Raw genomic sequence first — 13,957 nt, forward strand, 5'->3', positions numbered from 1 at the left:
TAGTAGGGCCGTTCCACAAAGTCCCAACAATGGCGTGTAAGACCAAAGGCTGCACCTCTACTATCAGGCACGTGGCCAAGGTGGGGGGGAGGGATTGAGCTCATCCCCCCTCCCTCTAAGTTCTCTTAGCAGTGCTTGTAGGCGTGCCACACCCCGATTCCCTGACACAAGAATTTACCTCAGTCCCCTCCTGAGAAAAAATCTTGGCTACATGCTTGAAGAGCCATTTACTGAATAACCAAAACTTAGAGAGCGCAGTATTTTTGCTGTGCCACCTACAGTTGCACTTCTAGCTTCCCTGCCAGAGGGGTTTTTTTTTTCTGGCAATAAACGTAAGGCCAAAGCTAGCCAAGTATTATGTAGGAATGTATAGTTAAACGAGGCAAGCCGAGCACCTTTGTAAAAGACGCTCGAGGCACGCTTTGTTTGGAGCCCAGTGAGGAAGACAAAAAAAAGAATCACGCTTATTCTATGTCGCATAATTCGCTAAACCTAGCAAAATCTAAGCAGCATACGTGCATACTGTACAGTTTTTCTCAGCTTCACGGGACATACGTGAACGCCATAAGCCTACGCAAAGCTTTCCCTGACCAGCTTTCACTGTCTTTTCCTTCACGATATACGAACGGGATAAACGAACGCACCGCTCTGCTTAGTTCCCTTCCCACCCGGACTCTACCGAGCTTTTCCTCAACAGCACTTGCTATGAGAGCCGAGCGCGACAGCGCCGTGAGCTCCCCTCCCAGTTTCCATCCTCATCCGCCTGGAACGGGTTACACGTCAGTTGCGGAAGGTGTGCAATAAACAGCTCTCGCTGGAAACGTCCAGACTCACTCGAGGCAGGGCAACACGTAGGCGGTGCGGCGCACCATGTTCTGGCGCACGAAGAACACCAGCTCGAGCAGTCGGTCGGTGCCATCCACCAGTTCCCACAGGTCGCGCCGAGGCATCAGCCGCAATAGCTGCAGGGGGGCCTGCGAGCAACCATACATTCGGCACATGAGCATGCGCAAATGGTCGATAGAAAACGCTATGGAGACGTTTTACTGCAAGCTTGCACTGGTGAACAGGTCTGCGAACCGCCAATGCTTCATGTGGCCCCCAAAGTAGCACCGTGGACTGCTGTTATACTGTTGCTATGGTTGCTCTTACGAATGCGTTGTTTGCCAGAAAGTCCACCTTTCTTTCTGGACTTTCTGGCGAACAACGCGTTTGTCCACCTTTCGGACCCGCCGCAGTGGCTCAGTGGCTATGGCGCTCGGCCGCTGATCCGAAAGACGCGGGTTCGATCCCAGCCGCGGTGGTCGCATTTCTTTGGAGGAGAAATTCTAGAGGCCCGTGTACTGTGCGATGTCAGTGCACGTTAAAGAACCCCAGGTGGTGGAAATTTCCGGAGCCCTCCACTATTTCGTCCCTCATAGCCTGAGTCGCTTTGGACTTTAAATCCCATAAACCAAACCTAAACCAGCAATAGAGGTGGCTGTTCTGAAAGGCAAAAGGGCCTTCTGGGAAAGGGAACTGCACGCTCACCTGTTGTTTCACTCCACGGGGTGGCAAGAACAGCTCACGGGACACCTGCACAGCGGTGGTCATTTCAACCGTTAGCCAAATGAAATATGCGACTTAGGCATTTACATTAAAAAAAAGAGAGAAAGAAACCGGTTTCACGGACTGCTGACAGCACTGAATGAATCTGTGGCAGGTACACGCTAGTCCCCTTTGTTACTGTCTTCAAGTAAAACTTGTTGCTGGGCGAGTTGGTGCATAGTTTCTCAAAAAAGTTAGCGCAACACAAAAAAACAATCACAAGAAAGAAGACAGGATGACGCACTACTGACAACTGAATTCTTTATTGAAAGACACAGTATATACACGGTCATCGTCATGCCACCTACCAGCTGCAGTAAACGTCAGAAGTCGTTTAAACAACTTTAACAACTTTTAAAAAAAAATTTAAAACGATAAAAGAAACCAAGAGAGTTGATGATTCTTTAAAAGCAAAAAGGAAGACAATGAAAGATGTGACGCGGTGTGTAAGGCCAAAATAACATGTTTGAATGGAATCCGAAAAGACAAAAGTGATATGAAAAAGCCAAAAAACAAAACACACCCTTTTAAGTACTAAAATTGTATTCAAGCACAGAACACCAGCAACCACAGCAGAATAATTCATTTCAATAAATTCAGTTGTCAGTAGCACGTCGTCTGTCTTCTTTCTTGTGACTGTTTTTTTGTGTTGCGTTAACTTTTTTGAGAGTTACTGTCTTCTTTACACTGTGTCAGCTCGACTTGCAATGCCCATTCCTGAGGTCTGTCCTTCACAGGACAACCCACTACTTCGTTGCATTTCATCACTGTACTACCACAGCCATCACCAGTTGCTTATCTCTGGGGTGGTTGTGCCACCATCTACAAAGTGCACTGTAGACTGTATGACTGCATCGCCACTTAATGTTCATGAAGTGCTAGCCTCCTTCACAATTAGCACACTTGCAACGTTGTGGCAACTGAGCCTCAACTGTATGTGCCCCCAGTGACATGCAGACTGAGGAGCAGACACCTACAGTAGACTCTCATTAATCCAAAATTTGAGAGACCAGAGACTTTTGTTCGAATTATCATAAGTGCACCTTAATATTGTCATGTAGTGGTGACGGCAGTCTGGTGAGCAGGAAGATGGCGAAAAGGTTTCCAAACAAAGCTGTTTATTTAGCAGACCAGTGCCCACAAAAAATTGAATGACTCGGCGGCGGCAAAAGCAACGAGCGTGCTCAGTGGTCGTCGAACAGAATGCCTGCAGTTCTTGGCCGCGCTCAGTTTAAAGCTGGCAAGGAAGCTTCGAGATAAGGAACCAAAACAACTACACCAACCCAGAAAAATGTGGCAGCAGCTGCATGTGCCCACGATCAAGCGAGGTAAGTTGAGATAAGTCAGGTTGCATCTCATGTCACTTACAAAAGGATAAAGCTAAGTGCTAACAGCTTTGAGCGTGAATGAACAAACAGTACAAAGATGCGCAGCAACATAATTCAAGACTAAATGTGATTTCCTTTATGAACATGTATGCATACAAATAGTAATTTAAAACACTTTCACCGTGAAAACGTAGGTAATGCTTCAGCACAAACTAAAATATGGGCAAAAGGCACTGATGTCTTTATTCAACCAGCAGTCTCCGACTAGCTCTATGGTTGAAAATGAAAGTTATCGATAACACACTGTGTTCCAAAAATTAAATTAACTAGGAACCTCAAGGGACTAAAAAAAGGTCCGAATTATCCAAACATCTCATAGTCGAATGGTTACGAAAGACCTTTCAGAAAACAGTCTTGCAGCGCAGCAAATTTAACTGATGAAAAGATAAGCAACAGTGGTCTGCTCTAGTGAAAACTACGTGGCAATGATGATTTTTCACATCTCCGTCATGGTGTACTGCTTGCCCACTGTCATGAATGCCAAAGGAGAACTGGTTCAAAACATTAAGCCTTATTAAGTCGCAGGTACGACGCAGTAGCAGTGGAGCCACCACATAACGAGCAGCTCATGATAACTGCGCACAACCGGAGCAACGTAACCGGATTACCGGAATAACGAGACGCCTAAAAAGAAAAAAAAACCAGCGACGCACAAATCAGCGTCCGACCGAGCACGCAGTTGACCTTGGCTCCTTAATGCGCAGACAATAGTCGGCATCATGGTGGGCTGGTGCCGAAGCTCAGAAAACGAAACTATGTGGCGACTCCGATCGACATGGCCCCCCTCGGACCGCATCTGAGGTTCGAGGGGCCGAATTTCCAGCTCACGCGGCGTGGCAAGCCTGAAGTATCCAAACTTGGTTACCGCTTTTTCGCACACCGAGTGTGTTGGACCAAGCCAAAAAGTTTAAATTAAGGTAACTTAAGAGAATCCGGGGTACAAATTAAGTGGCTTCATCATCATCATCAGCCTGACTACACCCACTGCAGCGCAAAGGCCTCTCCCGTGTCTCTCCAATTAACCATGTCCTTTGCCAGCTGCTACCACGGTAACCTTGCAAACTTCTTAATCTCATCCGCCCACCTAGCTTTCTGCCGCCCCCTGCTACGCTTGCCTTCTCTTGGAATCCACTAAAGGACCAGCGGTTATCTTGCCTTCGCATTACATGCCCTGCCCAAGCCCACTTCTTCCTCTTGATTTCGACTAGGATGTCTTTAACGTGCATTTGTTCTCTCACCCACTCCACCCGCTTCCGATCTCTTAACTTTACAACCATCATTTTTCTTTCCATGGCTCGCTGCTTTAAAATGTGCTTAAAATACAGCCAGCCAACCAAAACATTTAAATCTGTTTGAATTAACCAAAGGTTCAAACTATCCGAGTCCAAATTATCACGAGTCTACCGTATGGCCAGTGAGCCTGAGGAGCGCCAAGTTGGCAGCAACACTACCGCATGTGCAACTGTCACTATGGATGATGGATCATACCTGGCGTTTAAGTTATATCGCATACTGCCGTGCCTAACTGCACAAACACGCCATTTAGAACAAACAATGCCATAATTTTGCAGCAGGGGGCGGCAGCAAGTTAGGTGGGCGGATGAGATTAAGAAGTTTGCGGGGATACGGTGGCCGCGGCTGGCGAAGGACAGGGTTAACTGGAGAGACATGGGAGAGGCCTTTGCCCTGCAGTGGGCGTAGTCTGGCTGATGATGATGATGACGACAGTCTGCACCCGACGTATAGTCCGCAGGCCTCAACTTTGGCTGAAAAAAACTCTTTCACTACATTTTCCACACCTGGTTAGGTTCACAGTCCACGTGGGCCAGGAGTTCAATTTGCAGATAAAACTGCACACGCATGTGATGGCTAGCATGGTGCAGGCTATTACAGCAAATTTTTTCCATGGATTCGATGAATGTTCTCTTAGAGTAGGTAGATCCTGTGACGCATGTTTCATTTACAATTATTGGTTCCTCTGAGCACTTTGTTGTTGAATTGTGTTTTAATGTTACTTGTCGGAAAAATGACCCTATCAGCAGAGAAAAATGACCGCTTGATTTGAGTATTCTTATATACACATGTCAATTTGCCTGAATTTTTATTTTACCGCAATTCTCTTCCTCTAGTGTAATGCCATGTTGGCACTGTGGGTACTATGACACTGTCATTTCTAGACTGAAAGACGACTCGTCGATATGTTCAGTATCTTTTCCGCTAGCCTCTTTATGGGCAAAGATGTCCGTAAGCCAGCTTTAGCGAAGCCATTGGTGATAACTTGACAAGGGTTACTTTCCATTATTCCACCTGCACAGTCTTGCAAATGTTCATGCTCTTCAAAATGTCAATGTTGAGCTTGCTATTCATCATCATCATCATCATCCTGACTACACCCACTGCAAGGCAAAGGCCTCTCCCATGTCTCTCCAATTAACCCTGTCCTTTGCCAGCTGCAGCCACCGTATCCCCTCAAACTTCTTAATCTCATCCGCCCACCTAACTTTATGCCGGCCCCTGCTGCACTTGCCTTCTCTTGGAATCCACTCCGTTACCCTTAAGGGCCAGCGGCTATCTTCCCTTCGCATTACATGCCCTGCCCAAGCCCATTTCTTCCTCTTGATTTCAACTAGGATATCATCAACCCACGTTTGTTCCCTCACCCACTCCGCCCGCTTCCAATCTCTCAATGTTACACCTATCGTTTTCATTTCCTTAGCTCGCTGCGTTGTTCTTAACTTAAGCTGAACAATCTTTGTTAGCCTCCATGTTTCTGCCCCATAGGTGAGTACCGGTAAGATACAGCTGTTGTATACTTTCCTCTTGAGGGATATTGGCAAACTGCCATTCATGATCTGAGGGAACCTGCCATATTTATCATCGAATAATCATTTCTAAGGCAACTGCATTTATTTTGTATAAAGAATGCTGCTCCTGCTTTCATATGTTTGTTTTTTTGCACACTCTTCTATATTTTTGTCATTAGCCCTTTTGTATTTCTTTAATTTGAACCAACTTGCTTGTACGCTTTGCATTTTTCCGCCATTCATATGTGTATTATTTTGGCATACAGTAGAAAGCATTTGTCCTCAATAATCTCTTTGCTTTTATTGCATGGATCCATAACTAGCCTTTGGCTCAGGATCCAGACAGTGATGTTATGTACTGTGTTGAAGAAAATCGAATTGAATGGAAAAAACAGCAAACTCGCACTAGAGAGCTCGCAAGCGAACAGTCAGCCATACAATGGCAACAGCGCAAGAGTGACAAAAATCTGTGATATAAACAGTTCATGCAGTAACAGACGATGTTGAAAAAAAAAAAAAAATTCTGTACAGTCCGCAACTGCACGATTTCAAATTTTAAGAAGAGGTGTGCGTATACTGAAACTTTTTGCAATACGAATCGAAAACAAATATTAAAAAAAAATGGCATTGAATACTGAATATCTGTTCAGTATAAAACAAATTTCAGAAAAGATAAACAAGCAAACGTTTGTTGCCCTTATTTTTTCCCAAATAGTGCATGGTGTATGCAACTAAAATAAACAAAACTAAACTGTCTCAGCATCATATAGAAAAGAAACATGACGAGCACAGAATGTATGCTACTTGATTACACAGCCTAACAATGTTGCACCTGTCATGTAATTTAACAAAACTTTTGTTTGGGCTAGATGGTGCATAGCTTATTTTGAAATGAATTTAAGCGCACAGGAACACGCACACAAGAAGAGGAAACACACAGGACAGGTGCTAATACTTCATCTGATTTATTCGCAGGCAACACAGCAAATATATATACAAAAGAAGACATGCGCAGAAAAGAAATGCATCGTCAGTTCACAATACCTGTACTCTGCCTGCAAAAGATTAACCGACGTGTCACTCACACAGTCATATGCCCCCTCTTCCTGATGTGAAAGGCTTCTAATAGTTCAGGTGCCGTCTTATCACCGCCTCTGCCAAGTATCTTTATCTCCTTCAGCCGCGGCTCACACGCTCTGCAGTTCGCACAGTGCTCTGCCAAATGTGTCCCTCCACCCCTTAATGCCCGCAAATGTTCCCCCGCCCGGTCATTGACACACCGCCCAGTCTAGCCTATGTAAGCCCTACCGCAGGTCAACGGTATCTCGTAAACGACACCGGAACAACAGTCGACATACTTCTTTGAGTGCTTCTTCCTGCAGCCACTCTTCTTTTCCGCGCACGAAATGCGTGAGCAAAGCTGGGCGAGTTCCTTCGGTGCGGAGAACACCACAGGAACGCCGTGTCGGCCTGCCACTTTCTTCACATGATGGGCAACCTTGTGGATATACGGTACCACTACCGGTTTAACCGAGTGCCTTTCCAGTGTTTTCGCTTTGCCGAACATGACCTGCTTGGTTTTCCGAAGTAGGGCCTCGGCCACAGAAACAATGACCGCGCAGGGGAACTCGGCCGTAAGTAGCCGGTGTACTTGCTTATTAAAGCTACACTGCATAGCATGCGGGCACGACTTCGAGGGAGCAGACCCAAGGCACAGGCCGGCAAGAGACCTCTTGACAGTTTTGGAGTGAGCGGAATCAAAAGGTAAAAGCTCTTTCTGTGCCCGCGGAGTGTACTCCTAACATACATGATCGACCCCTAGAGTAAAATTGACGTCTAATTGATCATCTATGCAGTCAGAAATTCTTTAGCCTAGCTACAAGGGCCTTATAAACATTGTCACGCCTGCTGTTACGCCTGCTTAAAAGGTGTGCGCTTTACAATGCACCATGCAATAAACGGGATTTTTACAGGGTCGCTTGCCCTGTTGTGACACCTCGACTCGCTCCTTTGAAATTCCACAAGCAAGCTTTCTTGTACACTGTAGCTGACCGAAACAAGATGCCGGAGGTCACGCTCAGAGAGTTATGAAGGCGATAGCACGAATGCCATGGGTGTGGACATTACGTATGTAATGTATTACAGATGGTCTGGATTAAAAAAAGAAAGCACGCTTTTACGTTGCGATTGTTCGAAGCGGGTCGTCAGCCATCTTGTTCCCAGCGCGTGTGATACGTGGGTCTACACGATAAACAACAGAAGGGAACAGAACCTTTGCATTCTGTTCTCGGAACTTTAAACTCGATCGTCAGATAATTTTCCCAGATACTGTGGCTTAGCCACGGTCGAATTTACGAAAGTGGGCACAATATACAATCGCTGGCGAGTATTCAGGAATTTTCGAATATTCAGAAGTCCTCGAACTCTCCACTGATGCCACATGCAAATAAATTTATATTCAAAGAAGCTGGTGCAGAAATCACAAAGTTATACAACTCTTGAAGGAAAACCTGTTTTAAGGGCCATTTGGCCAGGTTCGGACCTTTCAAATAAATAGGCACTATGCATGAATTAAGCAGTTAAAACAGTGCTTATGGAATTCCCGAGATGTATGCATGCAACCAAGGGTGGTGAAAGCTGTACCAGGGCCCATTTATACTCTCTCCCTCTTATGGTTTTTGGAAGGTGTTACCCAAGCTAAGTAATCTACATATTGCTTCACTAATGTATGCAAGTCAAAACAAAAAGTTTGAGTGCACAAACAAAAAAATTTCAAATATCACTCGCAAAAAGCCTAAATAGCAAAAGGCACTGCTGTTTACTCTAGAGGCGATCAAAGTTGTGAAACTTGAAACTTTCAACCTTTTCTGACATATGCTCTGCGCACAAACTTTCTGCTCAAAATCCTGCTCGCAAATAGGTAACAGCTATCAGCACGATAATCAATCAACCTAATTGCGTCCACTACAGGAAAAAACCTTTCTTCAAAGACTTCTAATTACTTCTAATTAACCCTGTCTTATCATGGCTACCCTATTGTGAACACACCCAATGTGAAACTCAATAGGCAAGTGGCATGAATTGCTTTGTACTAAACAGTCACACAGTTGCGCACTTCATCCCCAAACAAATAAGACCATTTTCTTTATGAAAAAGAAAAAGCCATCAGCAATAATTGGTGCCGATTTTCGAAACCCATAAATAAATGTAATGAAGGACTCCGGTATTAAGGCGGAAGCCTTTAATGCCTCATCGTTGTAAGCAGGAGTTGTCGACAGAAATGTCACGCTTTTCAATAGGTCGAAACGGTCGGGACGTCGGAGAGCACGAATTACAAACGGGGCCAATAGACGATATGCGAAATGCGCAGCGCCATCTCTCGGCGCTCCGAGAACTAAGTCCTCCATGTTGGCCCGGTACAGAAAACGAAACCGCTGCCCAGCGTTCGGTTAAAACGGCTGCGCTTCGTTTGAAAAGTAAAATGCCGATGCAGTGTTGCGCTACCCTCTCCACTGTGAAAAGACACTACGATGCGTGCCAGTACTAGGTGCGTTCCAGCTTTTCGCTTTTCTATTTTTTTACTCCGTCCCAACGTTTTAGTAACACAAAACGCCATGCGAGGTATCATGTGTCAGCACGCGGATCAGTGCGCAGCTTTCGCTTTCTGCGCTGATTTTTGACAAATCTCTCGAGGTGATTTGCGTTTAAATTAAGATAAGGACCACAGCCTTTGTTGTCTCTGATCAAAATTAGAAGCCGATTTCGTGCATTTATCAACTCCCCGGTCGGGCGTGAATATATATAGACGCATACTTCAACAACGTAATAGAGAAGGTAATTTTTTTGAGCGGGCCAATCGCTCGTGCCGTGTAACTGAGCGCGATGCAAATAAATTCAAAACCCTGCTTTTATCTCATCTTTTTCGTTAGCGCACTTACAGTGTAATGCCCGACAATTTTCAGTACCACCTCTGCACATGTTACATTTTTGAACCCTTGTCTGCTAATCAGTGTTCCCGTTTTCTTCCTGTATATATAGCGTGACGGCCACAGTGTACCTGTTATTGTTCACTTTTTCTTTTTTCAATGCTCTTTTAACAATTGTTTTGCCTTCTTTACTGTTATATTTCAAATGTTCCTATTGTTTGTGATTTCGTATTTTTGCTCCCCCCTTATGTAATGCCCCACCTAGGGGTCCTTAAGGGAAAATAAATGATGATGATGATGATGATGAAATAAGTTCACTCGAAGAACCATATGCCGATTACTGCTTAGTTTGCTACGTGTTCAGTTAAGTTTTTCCCGCGTTCAATTAGTTTTAGAAGGGCGAGCAAACTCTCTGGACCATACGCATATTTTATGCGCGTTAAGGAGTCTGTGTGAAGCAATACACCCTACGTATGAAAACTGAGGTGCGAATGCTTTATTTCTTGAGGATTCCTATACCTTCCATACCTGCGGCGACGAAAATCTAAAAAAAAAGAAGCGAATAATATAACTACTTTATTATGAAGGAGGGACGCATTTCTAAGCTAGAAAGTTCGTGCAACAGTGTTCTGAAAACGCTTCAGGCCATCAGATTTTATTATCGTTGTGGCAAGCTTCAGCAGCTTGCTTCGCAACAAAGCCATTTGTCCAAGTTTGGGAGTAAGCTAATTAAGTTTCGGAAGCAACCGAACATGCTAATTTCGCCCCTGCACACTCAACTTGACCAGCGTATCGAGTCCGTGCAGGCACCTACAGCTGTACGCTCTTTCTCTAATCAAGCCGCCGCGGTAGCTCAGGGCTTATCTGAAAAAAAAAAAAAAAACCGCGTCTTTGCTTACATTTTGAATTATATACGCCCACTTTCCTCTTGGTAATATCGATTGACAACATCGCAATACTCACTTCAACTGTGTCTAAAGCAAGATGTGGTTTCAACGAATTGCGGCGAAAATCAACCGACGCCGGGCTCTGAAACGGCGACGTTGAAAACCGCAGATGCGCATTGCACATTACAGTAAAGGAATCGAATTACGCAGCTGGTCGAGGGTCTTGTGTGATTATACTGCAATGCACGAAGCTCCTGGCGTCGGCGTGAACGAAAGTTCGCACTATCACAGAAGTTTGTCAACACACGTGCGCACTCACCGCAAAATAACCGCTCGCTACCCTACCAGATGAATTCACGTCCACCTGGGAATAAAATAGCCATGATAATGCGTGATGCTTGAACTGATGCTTTAATGCGAGCATTAAAACGACAACAGCACACGGTCACGGTCCGACTTTCCAACCCACTTTCGAGTGCCGATTATTGCGATCATCAGCGCCAGACTTCAAGCGAAGCTGAGGATGCGGTAGGAGTAAGCTGGCGCCTATTGAAAGCACCTACATTTAGTCAAAGATCAGCTGTGAAAACAACGCAGCAGCTGAAGCTTGCCTGTTGAAATTCCACTCGCAAGAAGAAAGTATGCATAGCAAACGATGCACCAGCTCGACGAGCTCGACCGCGCCAAGATGGAAACCGGAAGTTGTGGGCACGGTGTTGCCAGACCGCCAAGCAATTTCGCATATCGTCTATTGTACTTTGGCTAGTAAACCATGCAACCAATTAAACGGATCGTATAGTGGTTGCTTGAAGTAAGTGGGAATGAGTTTAGTTAATTGCTTAATTAACCAATTAGCCTAAATAACCTTTCTAGTGAGACCAGATAAATAAATAAAACCGAGTAGGAAATTGGCCGAGTTCGGGAATCAAACCAGGGTCTCCGGCTCAATGGTTTGGAATGAACAAACGCACCTGTAGTGAGTACACCTGTAGTGAGTAGGGTGTCTTCTTTCACTCCCATCTTCCTCCCTTCCCTTATGGTGAGGTTCAGGTGTCCACCGAGATATGCGAGACACATACATTTCCTCTCCTCAGAAACCAATTTACTGACGAGCAAGGCAACGGGCGATGGCGTTCTGTGGACTCCCTGGCAGCGTTGCAAGACACTGTCACATTCCACTCTTAGAGGTGAAGCTTAACATCTTAACCACACATCAGTGACACAAGCAGCAACCCCGCGCTTAAGGCTGTCGCCTCACCGCACTTTAGGTCAACAAAGCGCCCCCCTGAATTTTACCTGCGTGAGCACAAACAAGGACTGCATGAAGGCACAGCTCACCTCACCACACACCTTGATGTCAAAGAACAGCTGGTACAAGATGCTGATATCCCGATAGTGCTTGAAGTTGCTCCCTCGGGCCGCCGTGATGTGCTGCGATAAGGAGAGGGCCAGAGCAGCTATCAGATGGCGCACCACCATTCAACTTCATATGCAGCTTGAATGCTACACCTTTTAGTTTGGAGGGTCGCAAGCCTGCACTCGCCCCACGAGGAACACACTACCGCAAATGCGCAATGTGACACCAGTTTATCCCGGTCGTAGAAACACTTTCCGGAACGCAAACAGTACACACCCTAACTGTACAAATAAAATGCGTTACAAAGCCCCAGCAGCAGAATGAAAGCAACCTTGCACTAGTTACCAGCATTGTTTCGCATGCTTCAAGGTATCGCAGCACTGGCTGTGGGACAAAAGCAATCTCGCGCCTGCCACAGCCATCGTTTGGCAGGGTTCAAAGAGTTCTTGCATTGTAAGACATTTTAAGACGTTGTAAGGTTGCAACACATTTTCGCGGACTAGTTGGTCCATGATCTCTACAAAATGTGAGTGCTTAGGCAATGAAGACATATAGAGGACGTCGACAACAAAGCACAGCTCGCAACTTTAACAATGAGACATAAAGCCAGGCTAGCTTATATTCTGTGGTGTCTCCAGAGGGGCCACTGTCACCGAATCCCATCCCTGGTGCACCCATTGCAGCCTGTGCCTCAGCTGTCGATCACATGCCCACTTTAACTACTGACCCTCTTGCCTTGGCACCAGTGAGGCACACTAGAAAAAATTCCGCAAGTGCTTCGTGCAGCTTCTCCTCTAAGAAAGGTGTCGCAGTGCTCTACTGAAGATGTCCGGCCTCCTCAACTATGGAGTGATTTTGGAGAGTGGCTACACCTACAGTCACACGTGACGTGCATCGCAGACATGCCGAGACTCAAAATGCATTTGCCCCGCCCCTTCAACACAACTTATGTGATCTGCAATAAGCTTGGCCCACGTATCTGCAATAAGCTGAAAGCATTCATGCTTGACTTTTATGAACCAGCTCTATATTTGACGAAAAGGTATACTGCATGAGAGCAGGTTAGCTGAAATAACAAAAGCTTTGACAGGTTAACCCTCTAATCACCATAAACGGCCTCACCGAGAGACATGTTGACTGCGAGCCTAGAGTTCCACTTCACTTCACACTGGTACAAAGAGACACACACTGCAGTCAAGACTAGCCCAAGGTCGTCTCAGTGCAAAAGCACCACTCCAGACTAGTGCACTGCACGGGCTCGGGCCAGCCTGAAAGCCCAGGCCCGGCCCGGCCCGCGGGCCGGGCTGGGCCGGGACATGATTTGTTTTGCCGGGCCTGGGCCTGAAGTTGCGGGCCCGGGCCGGGCTCGGGCTTAAAGCTGCGGGCCCGAGCTGGGCTTGGGCCCGTACAGAAGCGGCTAGTGTCCGATTTTTCATTCACTATTGCAGAGTGAAGTACACAACTGCAGCATCGAAGCAGCGACACGGATGAGCTATGAGTTATAGTACGCGATGAGAAAAAACTAAGCTTTTTTCATTGACTTATTTATTTCCTTATTTCCACGCCGCGGTGCAGTAAGAGTAAAATTACACCGGCGTTAATTGGCCATTGATCGTTCGTCATCCCAAAACATACCTATACACAATTAGAAATGCATTCGGGAAGAACATATTAGTTTAGGACGCTTATAGTCTTCAAACACACACCGTGAAATACTCAAGCCTTTCAGCTTTTCGTTTCTGCTGAAAGGCGACCAGGTCGGCTATGAGTTCTACCTGTGAGATCGCGTTCACTAAAAAAATATCATCCCACTGCTTGCTAGGGATGATTAATGTTCATACTTTGCGGGCGGCAAAATATAACTGATTAAAATTTTGGGGGAATAGAAAGTAGTCTATTATGCATGCATGCAGCCCTTTTTATTTGGCTCTCGGAACTTCCGAGTTTATCTTTTCGCACCTACACGAGATCACTGTCCAAAAGACGGGCCTGGCAAGCACTACTCTTA

General features: G+C 45.8%; 1 protein-coding gene across 4 annotated transcripts in view; it reads right to left on the reverse strand.

Moving 5' to 3' along the window:
* The window catches only part of mtTFB2 (mitochondrial transcription factor B2), a 62,726-nt gene that overhangs the window by 22,716 nt on the left and 26,053 nt on the right, over positions 1–13,957 (reverse strand). For 3 of the 4 annotated variants that reach the window (XM_089555267.1, XM_089555264.1, XM_089555265.1), the window contains exons 7-9: positions 11,931–12,023; positions 1,531–1,575; positions 835–974 (exon numbers count right to left, since the gene is read on the reverse strand). In XM_089555267.1, coding sequence (XP_089411393.1) covers positions 835–974; positions 1,531–1,575; positions 11,931–12,023 — 278 coding nt within the window. The remainder of the gene's footprint in view (positions 1–834; positions 975–1,530; positions 1,576–11,930; positions 12,024–13,957) is intronic. The other variant, XM_089555266.1, reaches the window with a different exon arrangement.

The sequence above is a fragment of the Amblyomma mixtum genome, chromosome 8 (genome assembly GCF_055824585.1).
Source record: "Amblyomma mixtum isolate Tamu chromosome 8, ASM5582458v1, whole genome shotgun sequence".
Taxonomy (NCBI): Eukaryota; Metazoa; Arthropoda; class Arachnida; order Ixodida; family Ixodidae; genus Amblyomma; species Amblyomma mixtum.